Source organism: Terrapene carolina, unplaced genomic scaffold, assembly GCF_002925995.2.
Source record: "Terrapene carolina triunguis isolate 2854851 unplaced genomic scaffold, T_m_triunguis-2.0 Scaffold96, whole genome shotgun sequence".
In the NCBI taxonomy this organism is placed as follows: Eukaryota; Metazoa; Chordata; order Testudines; family Emydidae; genus Terrapene; species Terrapene triunguis.
The window spans coordinates 73,473,378-73,492,580 of NW_020664447.1; the positions used below are offsets into that span (position 1 = coordinate 73,473,378).

The 19,203-nt window shown below is 44.0% G+C and overlaps 1 protein-coding gene across 3 annotated transcripts in view; it reads right to left on the reverse strand.

The window, feature by feature from the left end:
• The window catches only part of BTBD7 (BTB domain containing 7), a 63,720-nt gene extending 46,161 nt beyond the window's left edge, over nucleotides 1-17,559 (reverse strand). For all 3 annotated transcript variants that reach the window (XM_024197133.3, XM_026651321.2, XM_026651319.2), the window contains exons 1-2: nucleotides 17,381-17,559; nucleotides 10,921-12,000 (exon numbers count right to left, since the gene is read on the reverse strand). In XM_024197133.3, the coding sequence (XP_024052901.2) occupies nucleotides 10,921-12,000; nucleotides 17,381-17,462 (1,162 nt within the window). In that variant the 5' untranslated portion in view covers nucleotides 17,463-17,559. The remainder of the gene's footprint in view (nucleotides 1-10,920; nucleotides 12,001-17,380) is intronic.
• Between the last annotated feature and the right edge of the window lie 1,644 nt (nucleotides 17,560-19,203).

A 19,203-nucleotide genomic window follows, 5' to 3' on the forward strand; every position in this document is an offset into this window, starting at 1 on the left:
CCCCCCCCCCCCCCCCCCCCACACACACACAAAATTTTGATTCAATTCACTAACCTGAAGCTACAAATAGCAAACAAAATTTCTACAATGTTCAAAGATACCCAGTAACTGGGTAACATCTTAAAATAGCATTGGACTTTTAAACTTAGCATTGGGACAAGTTAATACCTAGGATTACTATAAGTGAAGTAGAGAAAACATGTTTCCACTTTCCACTCTAAATTTACATTGGATAGCATTTTGCATTCACTTTTCCCCTGTTTATAGTCCATCTCCTCTCTGTGCTGTTTTTTCCATTGAGAGAAAAATAATTGAAAATAGAAAAATATTTTTGTAAGTCTTCAAAAATTGGCATAGGTCTTTAGGAATAGGCTACAGCACATAATTTACTTTTAAATTATTATGAAACAGAAAAGTTTTCAAGATGACTGTGCCCCATTAAGGAATGCTTAAATTAAATCCAATAATCTAAAATTATCTATATCAACAACATCACCATCTTCATGAAAATAGAATTTCAACCTTAATTATATTTTTATTCTATCATCTTTAGTTGAAATAGTTTAGAACATGCTAATCCAAAAGTGTTTAAGTTAAAAAAATTAGCAGAAGTAAAACAAAATTTAGGTAGTGAGTCAAATTTTAGTTCTTCTTCAGGCTGTGTCACAGAAATACCTAATAGAATCATTTCTCTATGCTCACTATTTATAATTCTCTCTCAATGTCCTTTTGCACTCAATGTCATGACAGCCTATCAATTTAAAAGCTGATTTTATTCCTGAGGGAGTTCTGTGCCAAAAAATTAAAAATTCTGCAAATTTTATTTGTCAATAAACAAACATGGAGGCTCCAGCATGGCAGTGGAGAGCACAAGGCTTCTCCCTGGTTTTAGCCCATTCTCTTCCCCTCTCTCTGCACTGAGCTGAGGGTGGGACTGCACTGAGCACATGGCTGGGGGTGAAGGAGCAGGCTGGGGTCTGGGGTATAGGGTCTGGCCAGGAGCTAGAATGATGGAGAGGGCTCAGGGTTGGGGCAGGAGATTTGGGTGTGGAGCGCTTACCTGGGCAGCTCCCATTTGGTGTGAGGGGTGCAGGTGGGAATGTGGGGGCGGGGGGGTGCAGTAGCTTCCGTTTGGTGCTCAGGGTGGGGATGTGGGGGGGCTGGGTATATGTGGGGGGGTGCAGGAGTCAGGGCATGGAGTGTGGGGGGGAGCTGGGTATGTGTGGGGGGTGCCAGAGTCAGCGCTGGGGTTGTGGTGGGTGCAGGGCTCAGGGCAGAGGGCTGGGGGGGTTCAGGAGTCAGGGCAGGGGGCTGGGGGTGTGGGCTGAAGTCGTGGGGATGCTCCCAGCCCCCTGCCCTGAGCGGCTCACAGCAGGGGGCTGGAGGGGATATGCCCTGATTCCACCCTCCTTCTCCAAGGCCCTGTCCCTGCCTCTTCTCTGGAGCAGCGAGCACGCTGCGGCTGCAGTTCGGGCTCTGCTTCTCCCCTCCCTCTCCGGGGCCATCAGCTGTTCGGCCGCAGGGAGGGAGAGGAGGAGGGGCAGGAACCCAGCACGCTGGGGGAAGAGGCGGGGGAGGAGGGAGCTTGGCTGCCGGTGGAGGTTGCCCTGCAGTAGCAGCCAATAGGACCAAGCTTCTGCCCCCTGCCCCTGCAGGAGAGAGCAGGGGGCGGAGAAGAGCAGGCTGGGCCGGGCAGGATTTTTAATGGCACGCTGCTGCCTGCCAGGGTCCCGGCCGCTGCCCCCGCCCAGCCCGCTGCCGGCCTGGGTTCGGCAGCGGGCTGAGCGGGGCTGGCGGCCGGGACCCCAGCAGGCAGCAGGGTGCCATTAAAAATCGGCAAGCGTGCCATAGGTTGCTGACCCCTGGGGTAGAGCCACTGGCTGGGGTGTCCCCTGCCTTGTCCCGCCTCCCCCCAGTGATTTACCTCTCCGCTGGCTGCCCGAGACAATGCACCTGCGCTACTGGGGAGCAGTGCATGACTACTTTTGCGGCATCCCTTTGCTTCCCTGTCAGAAAGTCAGTTTTCTGTGGGGAAGCAAAGAAATCTGCGGTGGACAAATTCTGTGCACGCACAGTGGCGCAGAATTCCCCCAGGAATATGGTTTATACATTTGTGGTGTTTACTGAGCATCTTTAAATTCCTCACTTTCATTTGTTGGGAATCAGACTTCTGATTTATTTACAAAAGAAAAAAGCACAATCATTCAGTGTTTAAGTGCTTTATTCTCAGTCCCTAATTCCCTCATTAATATTCTTGAGAGCTAGTCCTTTTGTCAGTATGTAATGTGTGTGTACACTTAAAAATTGTTGAGAGGTTCTACACTGAGAAGTAGACATGAAAAATGATAAAAAACGGTTACCTATCTTTCGTAACTGTTGTTCTTAGAGATGTGTTGCTCATGTCAATTCCATTCTAGGTGTGTGCGCACCCACATGCACAGTTGAAGACTTTTCCTTAGCAGTATCCATAGGGTCGGCTGTGGCGCCCTTATGCGGCGGTATATCAGACTCTGCCGGCCCTACGCCCTCTCAGTTCCTTCTTGCCGACAACTCCGACAGAGGGTCAGGAGGGAAAGTAATGGAATGGACACGAGCAACACATCTTGAAGAACAGTTATGAAAGATAGGTAACCGTTTTTTCTTCGAGTGCTTGCTCATGTCGATTCCATTCTAGGTGACTCTCAAGCAGTATCTATGGTGGTGGGCTCAGAATTCAGCGCATGGCAGCTTGCAGTATTGCTCTACCGAAGCCAACATCGTCCCAAGCCTGCTGGGTAAGGGCATAGTGGGACGTGAAGCTATGGACCAACGACCAGGTGGCCACCCTACAGATGTCCTGGATAGGCACTAGAGCCAAAAAGGCTGCAGAAGAGGCCTGTGCCCTGGTAGAGTGGAGGGTGATGATCGCCGAGGGCGATGATTGCCAGGGGTAGCACCTTTGCTTCATCATAGCAAAAGCAAATGCAGGCAATTTCCAGGAGAAAATCCTCAGAGCGGAAACAGGTTGACCCTTCATCCTGTTGGCCACAGCGACAAATAATTGCTTCGACTTGCAGAATGGCTTGGTCCTTTCAAATGTAGAAGGCCAGAGCCCTCCTGAGGTCCAGGGCATGTAGCCTGCGCTCCTCTTCCAACTTATGCGGCTTCGGAAAGAAGACCAGTAAGTAAATGTCTTGGCTTGAATGAAACTGAGAGACCACCTTAAGAAGGAAGGCTGGGTGTGGTTTCAGCTGAACCTTATCCTTGTAGAAGACCATGTAATGTGGCTCCGAGGTGAGCGCCCAAAACTCAGATACCCAGCAGGCCAACATGACCGTGACCAGGAACGCGACCCTCCAGAGACCAGGAAGCCAAAGGCTTGAAGGGGTGAGCTGTGACAGCACAAGATTCAAGTCCCACAGAGGAACAGGATCCCTGACGTACGGGTAGAGGCGCTCCAGGCCCTTGAGGAATCTGGCTGTGATATCCTGAGAGAAAACCGATCTGCCTTCGAGCGGTGGGTGGAAGGCCGAGATGACCACTATATAGACTTTGATAGATGAGAGCGACAAGCCCTGAAGCTTGAGGTAGTCTAGAATGATCTGCAGCGGGGCTCGCTCGGGACAAACCCCCTTATCCACCATCCAGTAGGTGAATCGCTTCCATTTGGCCAAGCAGGTGGTGCTGGTGGAAGGCTTTCTACTGCTCAACAGGACTCGCTGGACCTCAGACAAGCACTTTCGTTCTTGAGTGTTTAGCCATGCAGCAGCCAAGCCGTCAGATGAAGCGCCACCAGGTGAAGATGCAGGAGACTGGCGTGATTCTGGAACAGGTCTGCCCTGAGCGGCATCTGGAATGGGGTTGCCACCAAGAGGTCCAGCAGCATGCTGAACCAGTGTTGGCGCGGCCACGCCGGCGCTATTAGGATGACCTTCACCCTGTCCTGCTTGATTTTCATGAGGACCCTGGGCAGCAATGGCACCAGAGGGAAGGCATACATCAGAGCCCCTGACCCCTGGAGCAGGAAGGCGTCCGACAGGGATCCCATCCCTGCCCTGGAACGAGCAGAAGACATGGCATTTCCTGTTCTGCCTGGACGCGAATAGGTCCACCTGGGAAGTTCTCCACCTGCAGAAGATAGAACTGACCACCTCCGGGTGAAGGGACCATTCGTGGCGAGACAAGAATGTTCTGCTGAGGCAGTCCGCCCAAGTGTTCCCGGCCCGGGACGTGAGTGGACACAAGATGGGTGTCGTGCTGCTGCCAGAAACCCCAGAGCCGGAGCCCTTCCTGACACAGGGCAGATGAGCTGGCTCCCCCCTGCTTGTTGATATAGAAGATTGTGGCTGTGTTGTCTGTTAGGACCTGAACCGCCTTGCATGTGAGACCGAAAGGCTTGGCAGGCTAGGCGAACCGCCCTGAGCTCCCTGACATTGATGTGCAGGGATTGATCGTGATTGGACCAATGGCCTTAAGTACTGAGATCACCCAGGTGGGCTTCCCAACCCAGGTCCAAAGCATGAGAGACAAGAGTCACCAACGATACTGGGATCACCAAAGGGACTCCCTCCAGCACCAACGCAGGATCTTGCCATCGGGTAAGTGACGACAGTATGCTGTCCGGAACCCTGATCACCCGGTCCATACTGTGCTGGTTGGGGACATAGACCGACACCAGCCATACCTGTAGGGGCCTGAGGCAGAGCTGCGCATGCCTGACCACATAAATGCATGCTGCCATGTGACCCAACAGTCTCAGACACGTGTGGGCAGTGGTGAGTGGTTGGGCACGCAGAAATGAGATGATGTCCACCACGGCTTGGAACCGAGCCAGAGCCTTCCTCCCTGAGACTCGAGTACTGCCCCAATGAATTCTTAAGTTGCACTGGGGTAAGGGTCGTTTATTATTAGGCCCAGGTCGCAGCAGGTGGATCAGACTGAGTTGCCTCCGCACCTGATCCAAGGACCGGGCCCTTATCAATCAATGTAAATCGAGGTATGGGTAGATCTTGACTCCCCGATGTTGCAGGTAAGCAGCCGCTGGCGCTAAACACTTTATGAACACTCTCCAGGCCGACGAGAGACCAAAAGGCATCACTGTGAACTGGAAATGGTGCTGGCCCAACATGAAACTGAGGAACCGCTGGTGCCCCGGGAATATGGAAGTACGCGTCCTTTAGGTCTAGGGTGGCGTACCAGTCTCCTGGATCTCGGGAAGGAATGATGTAGGCCAGGGAAACAAATATGAAACTTCAACTTCGAGAGACTTGTTGAGGCGGCGCAGGTCTAGGATAGGTCTGAGGCCCCCTTTTGCCTTCGGAATGAGGAAGTAATGGGAGTAAAACACTCTTCCTTCCATGTCTTGTGGAACCTCTTCCACTGCCCCTAGGCTCATGAGGTTCTCGACCTCCTGAACAAGGAGCTGCTCATGAGAAGGGTCCCTGAAGAGGTATGGGGAAGGGGAATGGAAGGATTGGTCAGCTACAGACTGCAGGGTATAGCCTGACGAGTCTGTGTCAAGCTACGCCTCATGGCTATTACATAGGTGAACACCCTGGATGCAGTCTCTGTGGCATCCCAGGCCATCTGGAGGACACCCCTGGCTACTGCCTTGCCCTCATCTATGAGAGTAGTGAACTCCTGCACCCAATCTTGTGGGAGGCTCTCTTTGAACTTGCTGACAGAGTTCCACAGGTTGAAATTGTGCCTGCCAAATAGGGCCTGATGGTTAGAGACCCTAGATTGGAGGCTCGGCTGTGGAATAAATTTTTCTTCCAAATAAGTCTAGTCTCTTGGCATCTTTATTTTTGGGGGTGCTACTCGCCTGGCCCTTTCATTGACAGCAGACACGACCAGGGACCCCGCAGGAGGGTGGGTGTATAGGTATTCAAATCCCTTGGTGGGAACTTAGTACTTCTTTTCCGCCTTCTTGGATGTGGGCACAATGGAAGATGGGGTCTGCCACACCAACGTGGCGATCTTCAGGACCCCTGGGAGAACGGGCAATGCGACCCAGGCTGGGGCGGAGGAGGGAATGACATTGAAGAGGTCATTGGGCTCCTCAGCTAGCTCCTTGACCTCCAAGTTCAGCTTAGCTGCCACCCTTTTAAGGAGGGCTTGGTGCTCCCTGAAGTCATTGGATGGGCTACCAGTTTGTGAGGGCCCCACCACAGCCTCATCTGTGGACGATAAGGATGACTGTACCACAGTCACTGGGGCCTCCCTCGGGGTCACCGCTTCAGGTTGGGCCCCTTGCTCCAATGCCAGCTGTACCAGAGGTAACTTGTCCAATGCCACCTGGGAGGAGCCATGGGAGTACGGTTCCAGCATTACAGACACCCCCTGTGACGTTGATTTTATGAAAGTATGCTGATGAGTATGAATATAATGTAACTGGAATATGCTTCATGCAAAAGGTCTCTTGTAAGGTATCATTACAAAGCTTATAATCTACTGAGTGTGGTCATCCTATTTGTATAAATGTATCACTCTTGTATCTGAAACTAGAAATATGAAATATAACTCTGAGGGCCTATTGTAATTATGCAAAGTGTGGACCATTAATGGTGGTTTGGAATCTTGATGGCTCCCATTAACCAGGACAATTGACTCTAGATGGCTCTGTGTTACTTGTAAGTCTTCCTGTATACGTGTGTGCTGGCAAGTGGGTAATGAAGTCTTACAGTGACATGTGATCATGTCACCTGAACTGGAATCCATCTTTAACCTGGTGTTTTTCCATTGAGAAGGAGGGGTGGTAACCCAGAGGGACAAAGGATTCCCGCCTTATGCAAAAGATATATAAGTGTGTGGAACAGAACCAAGGGGGCAGCCATCATGAGAAATCCCCTAGCTACCACCTCAGCTGGAACAAGGGCTGTACCAGGGGAAAGGATTGTGCCCAGACTAGAAAGGCATCCAGTCTGTGAAAGAAATTTATTGAAACATCTCTGAGGGTGAGATTTTATCTGTATTTGGTTTTATTATTGTATTAGGCTTAGATTTGCGTGTTTTATTTTATTTTACTTGGTAATTCACTTTGTTCGGTCTATTACTGCTTGGAACCACTTAAATCCTACTTTCTGCATTTAATAAAATCACTTTTTACTTATTAACCAAGAGTATGTATTAATACCCGGGGCGGGAGGGGGGGGAGGGGCAAACAGCTGTGCATATCTATCAGTGTTATAGAGGGCAGACAATTTATGAGCTTTATACAGGGTAAAACAGATTTATTTGGGGTCTGGACCCCATTGTGAGTTGGGTATCTGAGTGTTAAAGACAGGAACACTTCTGTAAGTTGCTTCCAGTTAAGCCTGCAGCTTTGGGGCACGTGGTTCAGACCCTGGGTCTGTGTTGGAGCAGACTGGCATGTCTGGCTCAACAAGACAGGGTGCTGGAGTCCTAAGCTGCCAGGGCAGGAAGGCAGGGGCAAAAGTAGTCTTGGCACATCAGCTGGTAGTTCCCAAGAGGGTTTCTGTGATCCAACCTGTCACACCCCCCACGGGTTCCAGTATTGCCACTGGGCAGGCCAATGCCCCATACCCAATGCCAGTGCCACAGGTGCCTTGGTGGGCTCCCGGCTGGGAGACGATTCGCCCTGTATAGGGGAAGGGCTAAACTGTTCATCCAACCCAGACCACTGTCCTTCTGGGGACCAGGGAAGGGCCGTGGAAGCCTGAGTCTGTTGACTGACTCTTGTCAGCGACCGGTACGGGGAAGGTGAGGGCTAGTTCCTGTCCAAAGAATGGTACTGGAGCACTGGCGACCAGTGCCATGACCAGGAACAGTCTTGCGGCTGAGGAGACCGATGCCTAGGTGACCTGCGAGGAGATGGCGACCGGCGCTTTGGCAATCTGTGGCAGGAGGACTATTGGTACCGAGAATGCGGGGATTGGCATTGTGACTCCGGAGTCCCATGTCTTGCAAGCAGAGACTGTGGCATCAGAGATCTGGGCCTCCTGGCCAGAGACCAGGGTTGTGGTACTGGGGTCCTTGGCCACGGCGAAGAGGAACAATGCCTGTGGTCTGGGGGAATTCCATTGCCTTTGGGGCAGTCCCATCACCGCCTTGGTTGTCTGAGCTGGTGTCTTGGCGGGATCCGCCATGTGGCCAGGGGTCTGTGGTGCTGGTCGGCGTAACTGTTCTTTGGCTGCTGGGCCCACCTCAGGCACAGATGACCCTGCGATAGGCCAGGACCCTCTACTGCTCCACGGAGTTGGGTCCCTGGCTGGGCTTGGGGGTCCAACCACACTGGTACCCACAAAAGCCTCTGTTGCAGGCACGAGGCCTAGCTCAGGTCCTTTACCCAAAGTTCCCTTTCGTGGTGCCTGCAGACCAGATGACTTAGACCCCTTCTTCAGTACTTTTGAGGGGGAACGGTGCCAGGTGGAACCCAGTGCTGGCAGTGCACTGCATGCCAACACTGAAGTAGTGGGTGTGGAATCCGAATGCGAGGGTTCCGATGCCGGGCACAGAGCAGCCTCCATGAGGAGGGCCCATAAATCTAATGTCCTGCTCTTTTTCAGTTCGGGGATGAAAATTTTTGCAGATCCAGCATTTGTCTTTTTGATGGGACTTTCCCAGGCACTTCAGACAACTGTTGTGAGGGTCACTGATGGGCATCGGCCAGCTGCACTCAGAACATGGCTTAAAGCCTGGAGAGCGGGGCATGCACTGCTGCAGGACAAAGTCCCAACTGGGACTCTAATTACTAAACTACTATTAAAACACTTAACAGCTAACTAATCAAATTTCCTAAACTAGCCAAGTTTCTTGTTACAGTTAAAAAATATTTAAAGTGCAGATCTACTTTGAAAAGTGACTGTTTAAAAAATGGCATAACGGTGCTGTATGTCACTAGATGGAATATATTGAGACTATTACAAATCTGCCAATTTACAAGTAAAATTATGTTTTTCCCCCTACAACTGTCAACACTGAAGACAAACTGAGTTCTGAATATCATGCTATATTCTCTACTTTATGCATCGTCAGTAATAAAGATGCCACAGTACAAATTATGCCCTCAGTTATACCTAATACAATGCCTGTCCAATGTCAGGCTGGGTAGGAAAGGGCCTCCAGGAAAAAGGAGAAAAAAAAAAAGGGGGTTCTCAGGAGGTCTGAACAATGGTGGCCTGAAAGGATAGAGATGATCTTTTCTCCCTCAGACAGGGAGACTAGAAGCACTGCGGTTGCTGCTCCATGCAGTGATTCTCCAGTGGATCCAAGCTACCTATATACTTGGCCTGCCATATACTGCATCTTCTGTTCAAATTCATTGCAACATTATACGGTGTCTCAGATATGAGCCTAGAAATTGCAATACTAGATCAGACAAATGGTCCATCGGTCTAGAATCCTGCCTCTGACAGCAGCCAATACCAGATACTTCAAAGGTACAAGTCCCAGAACACATGACATGGCAGCATATTAAATTCAAACAACAACAGGTGGTAAGAGCCAACACCTGACATCACCAGAGTCTGCAGGTACACTGGAGCTGTCTGCATACTCAGGAAGACAGCTCTGCACTGGTTCATGTTTGAATCATTATCTTCAGAAGCATAAGGACCAACAACATAAAATGAAGGTCTGAATTATGCATAAATTGATTACTCCCTACCCAACACTCCATTTGCTAGGAAGTGTCCTACTTGTCAATGGTGAAAGGATTTTTCAAACCCAGAAAAAATTATGCTGCTAATGCCACTTTTTATTACTGTCATCCACGATACCCAACATTTATGTTTCCATACATTTTGCTTTATTTCATTCTTCTTTGTATTCAGTGATATTTCTCATTAATCTAACCTTGAAGCACTAGCCATCAACTTTTCTCCTTTGAACTTATTTGAAAACTTTTGAAAGTTGAAAAATTGTTTAAATATCTTTTCAATTATCGATATATCTTTACCGATTTAAAAGCCTTCTATTGCTCTGAACTTCCCCAGTAATCACATAATCTATTTTGCATAATCTATATAGCCAATCGTTCAAATTTATATGTCTTCTTAATGACTTACATCCCATTATGAAACTCAGAATATTTCCTTGTCTCAAGATGAGGCTTAAAAACAAAGCTCACCAATTTTCCCTTCTCATGTCATTTACACCCACAAATGGATATCTGACTTCATTCTTTTTCAAAGATGCGAAAATGTATTGCATTTAAACAAGTAAGTCTATGCTAACAGTGAAACTTAAAAAATAATATTTAGGCTCTTATCATGCTTTTCACCCAGAGTTTAAAGTATTTTTAAAAGGAATAAGTGAAATTATCCCAAATTTACAGACTAGTACGTAAACAGGCACAGAAAGATGAAGTGATTTGCGCAAGATCACCCAGCAGCTCAGTACCAATGCAGCTCAAGTCCGCCATCCACTGGACCATGCTCCCTCCCTTGAAGTGAAAACATTAAACAGGGTTTAATTCAAGACTTTCAAAAGTGACTAGTGATTTTAGGTGCCCCACTTTTTGGGTGTCCTAGCTGAGACACAGGAAAGGGACCTGTTTTTCAGGTGCCATTTCCCAAAGATCTACTCATATTAGCACACCCTGACTCAGAAGTAGATTAGAACTTATATTAATAAGTAAGTGGCTATGTTATGAGAGACAGTGTGGCCTAGTGGCTAGAGCATTGGATCGGACTTGGGAGCCATGGGTTCTATTCCTGGCTGTGCCACTGCTGGGTGACGTTCAGGCAAGCCATTCAAGTTTTTGTGCCTTGATTTCTCCATACGTAAAATGAGAACAATGATACTTATTTTGTAAAGAGCTTTGAAATCTACTGATGAAATGTGATAAATAAGAGCTAGTATCTAATGGCATAATAAAACCCAAGTGTGACTGGGTAAACATTTTCAAAAACTAAAAGGAAGAAGCAATTTAACCTAGTATTCAATCTGAGGAGCTAAAATGAACACAATATTACATACCTTGTGCAAGCATGTTAAACTCCAAAAACAGTGCTATGTGATAAAGCTCCATAGCTTCTTCAGCCCTAGTCATGTTTAGTTTTCCTGCTACAAGAGCCTGAACTTCGCTTAGACTCCCCACTGAGGGGCTGCAGTGCAAAACTGAGAGGTCCACCACATCTGTATACATACAGTTTAAAATGACCTTAGCATATTTTTTTGGTATGATAGATTCATCCAGTATAATTCTAGTTGGAGTCCGCAGCGTTCGGTCTGTGATTTCTTCACCAGTTTGTATCCTCCTTTGCAGTAGGTGTCGAAAAAATGGCGAACGTGATGAAATAATAGCTTTGTGAGCTCTGAGCTCTTCATCTAAACAGTTTGGACTTCCACCAAATGATTCTACCAGTTCAGAGTTGGATGAAAAACTAAGAACCACATCATAGTAACACATATAATCAAACAGCCCACGCATATCAACATCTAAGGAATTTGGTGTTCCAAATTCTTCACTAAGCTGCACAAGGATATCAACATTTTGGAATCTCGAATCCTCCATTCCAAACTCTCCTGTATAAAGGTAGTGTAACAAAGCAGAAAACATAGGCATGTCTATGCCAGCTGTGTTGATATCCATTATTATCTCTGCTCCATATTCTGGTGAGGAAGAAAGCAGTGTCTTAAAAAATGGACACCTTGCTGCTAATATCGCACGATGCACAGGGAAGCAAGTTTCTTGAAATATTAAGTCTACATCAGTACAGTATTTGTACTCATACAAATCAGCCATGTCTTTCTGTAGTGTCCTGGCTTCTGGTCTTGCCAAACTCGCTTGTAGAGAAAGTTCCTTTAAGGCTGAAGTTCCCTCATACTCTTCTACTAATGCATTGACATCTCTAACATCCCAGCCTGAGAGGAGCTCTCGCATCTGCTTGGCATGATCGGCAGATCGGCTAGATTTCCGACGCTTAATAAATTTCTTTTTGAGGGTGGCAAGGCCAGAGCTTTTCTTTTTCTTGTCTTGAGGTTTCTCATGGCCATGGTCAAGGCTATAGAGTTTTGATTCACAGCCATAACCTTGATGAGAGTAGGATGATGTTCCTGAAGATGAAAGGAAAATTTAATGGGATTAAAAACATTTGAAGAAAAAATTTAATGTTGAACCACTGGTATCTTTGGTTAGATAAAGATTAGCAAATGTCATCACAAATTACATAATCTTCCCTTCTCTTTACATCAAGTTCTTTAAATAGGTACTAGTCAGATTTGCAAGTGAATCACTGCAGGTTCATTATTCATCCCAGAGCAATAGCCTTTAGTACAATTTTGTTAACCAGAGGCAAAGGAGTAATAAAATTAACCACTTTTCCAGAATAGATAATGAATTTGTATAATCTAATTCTAAAGTTCACAAATACAATATGGTTTTCTGACCCCACCCGAACCCACTACATTGTGAGAATCCATTTTAATTTAAAACATATATTTTGCCTGCATTTTTCCAAACTGTAGCTACTGAAAAAGGCATGATCAACTATGCTTTTTGTAGATTTCATTTAACAAATTTTTAAAACTTTTTGTTACAACCCATATGTTGACCTCATTTTACTTATTAACCCCATTCTCTGAATACACTATTGCAGACATGGCAAAAAACACCAACAGAAGTCTTATTTTTTCCAGTTGCCATATGACAGGTGGGAAAAAGATTTCACCTGAACCAAACAAACCTTACATGGGGAAATACATTCATCTACTTTAGAAAAGCAGCAGATATAATCTAGCAATTACAAAAAAAAATCCAAAATTGTTATGGTAATGCTTATTTAGAATAGTATTTTCAAATATACTTTTTAATAAAGTATTTTACATGTGTACTATTGATATTACACAGTGTGGTTCTATCTTTCAGTCTGCAGATTCACTACACCACCTCTATTCTCAGTTAATTTAAGCCTCTGTGCCCTATATAAACTAAAAGTTTTATTGTGGCCTTTATAACATACACCTCTACCCCGATATAACGCGACCCAATATAACATGAATTTGGATATAACGCGATAAAGCAGCGCTCCAGGGGGGCAGAGCTGCGCACTCCGGCAAATCAAAGCAAGTTCGATAGAACGTGGTTTCACCTATAACACGGTAAGATTTTTTGGCTCCCAAGGACAGCGTTATATTGGGGTAGAGGTGTATATACTTTATTGTACATTTCTCTAAGAGAGCTTTATTATTTTAAGTAGGATTGATTGATAAACTCACGTTACAAAATTACCATTAAATTAACCTGTGAAAATACAGTGTTACTTATATAGCTAATATTGTAGCATTTCAGATTAAGCCACGTGAACTGTGAAAAGCACAAACTCAGCTGAAACCACTGTTTAGAACCTGGCGGACTGTGGGAACAAAGAATTTTTCTGTAAATTGTTGTGACTCTCTGTCACCAATGCAGATGGCTGTGTAATTCCACTGTATACCTGTTATGGAAAAACAGTTAAAACTACGCCATCCATTTTACAGGATTTGCTTTACTGGTTCTGCAACACAGGACAGTTTGTGGATGAAGGAAGTGTCTCTCCCACTGTACCCAGCTTCATTTAAATTCTACCGGACCAGGGAATGCATCAAGTTTACAGTATGAGTAACAAGTAAAATTATCTGAAGATTATTGAAATGAAAAGCTAAGGACAACTCAAATGATTGCAACCCAAAAGATCCTACTTCACAAGTCCAAAAACAAATATCCTTTCTCCCCATGTTTTACTGTTCACTGATCTCCCCATTGCAACATCTTTATTTGTGTGATCTTTATATTAGACAGAAAGCTTGGAGCAGGAGTCTGCTCTTATTTTCTATCAATGAATTGCCATCCACACTTGTGGCACTATGTAAATAATTACAATTCCATAAAATACACTATGTTGAAATGCATTTTCCAAAAAGGGAACATGCAAGAATGTCAACAGACTTGCAGAAAAATTAAAAGTGCTTAAGTTGCATTTGATGGTTCTGTGATCCCCAGGCTCCAAAATAATAAGATTACAAAAAGCTCCTAAAAAAAACACATGCAGGCCAGGATTGCAGAACTCTCATCCCCTCTTCTCTTTTACTTGCACCTGAATCACCTCTGGAAATCAAAACATGGTTCAAGTTAGCATGTACTAGACACCATGTACGAAGTACAGGCCCTAACTGTAATTAATACTACAGTATTACGCACAATCATGTATTCTCCTATCTATTCTGAGAGACTAATAGTACACTATTTTAATAACTGTATGTCACCCAAGTTTGAGCCAAAGGGAAAAAATGAGAAAGCCTGAAGATATAGATGGTTCACTGTTGTAATTTAGCAGCTCTGCAAAACACTATTTTCAATTAATGTCTCCATATGCTGATTTGATTTTCTTCTTAGTGCAACAGTGGGAAAAGAAAATTAAAGAATTTATTTTTCCCCTTTGAGACAGAGTTGTTGCATGCTGTGAATTTTAAAATGACAATTGCTTCATGCTCCTCAGTTTATACTTGTCTTTGAGCAGATAAACATTTCAGAAAACAGATAACTGCCCAAAGAAACTACTTGGCCAAGTGACAATAAATAATAATGGGATTTATCCAGTCCTCTGTATGCCTATACTTTTTCAGAATGGAATTGTAGAACTGTATTTAAAAATAAAACCTTAAATAGGCATCTCACCACGGTAAATGGTATGAAAGCCTTATTCTGAGTTTTGTAAGCAAAGTAGCAACAGAGATGAAAATGTTATGTTTAAATCTTTAGTAGAACAAATGTATTCCCACAGCAGCAAAAAAAAGGATGTACTTTCTATTTTATGTACTCTCTCTTTATGAACTGCAAGTGACTTTAGTGTGCTTGGAAGAAAGTGACTAGCAACACAGGGCAGGCACCATGAAAATACTCCAACTGCTTTGCCAATTAATTTTCTCAATCTGTAGACTATACTTATACTATTGACATTGGTATCAAGTTTTAATGGGGAATAAGTAGAGACTAAGGGCACGTCTTCACTACCTGCCGGATCGGCGGGTAGCAATCGATCTATTGGGGGATCGACTTATCACGTCTAGTGAAGACGCGATAAAATCGATCCCTGATCGCTCTGCCGTCGACTCCGGAAATCCACCATGGCAAGAGGCAGCAGCGGAGTCGACGGCGGCGCGGCAGCGGTCAACTTGCCGCCGTCCTCACAGCCAGGTAAGTCGACCTAAAATACGCAACTTCAGCTACACTATTCACGTAGCTGAAGTTGCGTATCTTAGGTCGACCCCCCGCTGTAGTGTAGACCTAGCCTAAGATAACATGATTTGAACCTAGATCCCCAGCAGTAAAAAGATAGTGTGTACAAAACCACTTTATGACCTTGTTCTCATATATCCAGTTTTATCTTTAGAAAGTAAATAAATCTCATGAATAGAAAACATGTTCCATACATAGTCATGGAACTAGAAAAGTGCTGATTTCTAAGAATAAACACTAGTTATTCGATCAGCTGCTGAAAGGCTCAGTAACAGAGTCTTATTCTGTTAGAGGAAAATAGATACTGTGCTCAGTCATGGAACCAAAAGAATGAAGAAATAAGAATCAAGACAACAAAAAGTCAAGGAGACAAGGGGGGGAAAAGGGTAGGGAAAGACATTAAGGGAAAGGCCCTGATAATAATATTGTAGGGTTTTAGGCTGGGATTTTCAAAGCAACCATAAGAGGACTGGGTGCTTAACTTCCATTGATTTTCACTGGGATTTGATGCCCTATTTCCTTAGGCTTCTTTGAATATCTCAACCTTAATTCTCACTGGATAAAATTGTGGGTCGCTGAAATTTAGAGGTGACAACAAATGTTGGTATTTATCTTAGGGTTTTATATTGCAGCCCATCACTGCATCTTCCACATATAATTAATAGCAATAGGGAAGTTCCTAGTTAACTCCATGGAGTCTCTGGCATGTCTCCTTTTCAGGGTAAAACTGCTTGGGGTATGGTCTGGTTGGTTGGTTGACTGATTTCAGGGTCAGTTGTCGGGGGAGGGTGTTAGGGTTGCAGCATTTAGGTAGATAGAGATATCAATCTTGTGAGTGTTATTCTTGCAATGGTGGAAAGACTTGCGCTTGGCACTGTAAAGGAAGATAGCTCAATTTGTTTATCACTACTAGTTAATCAGAAATTAAAGATATATAAATGGAACATTTAAATTTTTAAAGCCTTGCAGGAAGTAATGCCCCAGGCACTCAGGTGATATTTACTACAACAGTTTTCTTGGCATCCTGAGGTGATTACACACACACAAAATGAAGAATCTACTTTGGAGATAAGCAGTATGTAATGAAGATTACATCTACTCAGATTTTCAGTAACTTCTGGTGGATTAAAAGATACATATTCAAAAAGGATTCACAGATAGCAGATGCTTCTCTGCTTAGGACATATCTGCACTTTCAGTGATGATTAAATATAGGAATAACATTGCATTATGATCATTGGTTAACTATTGATTCCACATCACAAGTAAAAGCACTAAAAAAAAAAAAAAAAAAGGAGTTTCACATCTTATATAACTATGTGCTTACATTGTAAATTAGGATTTTAAATGTCAACAAGGGGTAATCCAAGAAAATAAGTGGTAGCATAAGAACATGTTATTTACCATTACAAAAACAAGCTTCAGGCTGTCAGATTTCGGAATAAGATTTTTTTAAAAAAAAAAAGATGCCATCAGTGAAACTAGTTGGCTTTTTAATTATTTGTACTATGGTAGTGTTTAGGGGCCCCCATTGTGAAACAAACACACACACAAACACACACACACCCTCCAAAGAGCTTTGGTTTCAGAGCTCCTAAAACACACAAATTTCTGTTTAAATGATTTTAGTGCTGCTGGAAAATAAAGGCCTCTGTTTATCAGAAGAAAAATGGAGTAGGGACAGGAGGATGGAGTTTCCCAGGTTGTGCCTGAACCATGTACTGGAGTGATCATCTCTATGGGGGAGAAAGTGATTCAATCTCTATGTAGACAGTGTCAAACAACACAGGAAAGGGGGGAGGGGGGGGAATAAAAATAGAAACATTTTAATTTTATTAAAATATGACGCACAGAGCTTTCTGGGGGAAACAAAGTGGGAAAAATGGTACATGTACTGTTTAACAGGTACCATCTGACCCTTGTAAGCAAGGACAGTTGTCATGTATGGTTAAGATTGTCCAGAGAGCCAAGTGTGATAGTGGTTTTTATCACATGGACATCTGCCCATTAGGAACTTGGAACATCAACTCATTTTGCACATAGGCCAAATAGTTATTAAAAAGCACCAAATTTCATGCACTACTGAGCTTGAGTGGATTAAAACAGGTGAAGTAGAAAATAAAAGGCTCTGCATCCCATTATCAATACTGCAGGCAATCCAACCCACTGCACATACAATACAGTAAACGTTATAAAAATGGCAGGAGAATTGAAAGTTACCTATGAACGTCTGTTGTGCCTGCGAATTTCCCCCTACCCTTGGGGAACATGAATGAGGGTAGTTAGATGCATTAGCACCCATTTTCTTCAGTCACTCAGGCATGCCGCCTGCTGGCTCTTCAATGTATAATCCCATAATCCATTATAAACCTTCAATCCCAGATCCAGCAGACTATGTTCCTCCATTTCTAAAGAAAAAACAAAAAATAGCAATAAATGATTTTGTTTTATTAAATTGTTCTCAATAGGTATTCTAAAATATATGAAATTGAAAAAGCTCATTTATGTTCCTAATCAGACACCCTCTAATATAATTTTCAAGACAAAAATAACTTTAAAAAGTGATCATCCTATGGATGATGATCAAAGAATATTTTTCTTCCAAATTATTCATAATAATGCAGTTGCATGTTAAAATTGCCAAGTAACAGGAAAGCTGTATCAAACATGAACTTTTAGCTAGCAAGTTCATGGGCTTGCCTATAAATTAAAGCAGCAGCGCTTTATAGATCAGTAAAGTTAAAATGACAAGAATTCCCTTTAATGTAGATACAATTTAATTGTATAAAATTGATTATGCCAGGTACAGTTTATTCTGGTTGGGAAAGGAGAATAAACTATCCTGGTAGAATGCACCTTTATACCATTATAAATGCATCCACACCAGGATATATAAGTAAACTCCTAACTTACAGTTATACTTTTCTGGTGTAGACCAGCCCTAAGACTTAGATAAATTTGTTAAAAGCAAACCAAGTCTTCACATAAAATAAATTCCTTATAGAAAATATAAGGTGAACTTTAATGTCAAAAGGTAGGCAATCATGTACAAGTAAATATTGCAGGGCACTAGGTAAGCCAGGGAACTCAGCACCAAAGACATATAGCACAAGGATTCATGTTGTATATACAGACCTTACACCTTAGTCCATCCCGTGCTTTACTGCACATTGAGCTACCCACATTTGCCATCCTTGCCTGTCAACTGCCCTTCTCTCCAAATCTTGCAATTTCATGTTGAGGTGCTTAATATCATTCAGAACAGTTACTTTCCATGTTATTCACGGTCTTCCTCTCTTCTTGCGTTTTCTGGCTTCCATTCAAGGGCGGTATTTGGGAAGCATTCTTTTTCCATTCTCAGCACATGTCCCAGCCACTGTCATCTTCTTCTGTAGATTACTTGTGAGGGTGCCTTGTCCAGTAATTTTTCTGACTTCATTCGTCTTCTTGTCTCTATATGTTATTCCCAATATTCTTCTCAGATATTTGTGATGAAATGCATCCAGCCTTTACATATCTTTCTTGGTAAGTTGCCATATCTCACTGATATATGTTGTGATGGCGATAACAATTGCTTTGTACACGTTCAGTTTTGTCTTGAGGGAAATGTTTGAGTCTTCGAAATGCAGCGTTTGCCTTCCCAATTCTTCTTATTTCCTTGGAACTAGTACCATCTTGGCTGATAGTACACCTCTACCTCGACAGAACGCTGTCCTCGGGAGCCAAAAAATCTTACCGCGTTATAGGTGAAACCGTGTTATATCGAACTTGCTTTGATCCACTGGAGTGCACAGCCCCGCCCCCCCGGAGCACTGCTTTACCGCATTATATCCGAATTCATGTTATATCGGGGTAGAGGTGTACTTCCAAGATACGTAAAATTGTCCACCTTCTCCAGTTTCTCATCTTCAGTTTTGATTTCTGTCCCTATAGTCCCCATTAATATCACTTTACATTTCTTTGCATTGTATCTCAAACCTATCTTCTCCATTACTTTTTACTTGGTTTGTACATTTTTGTAGTCCGTTGGCATCTTCATTGAT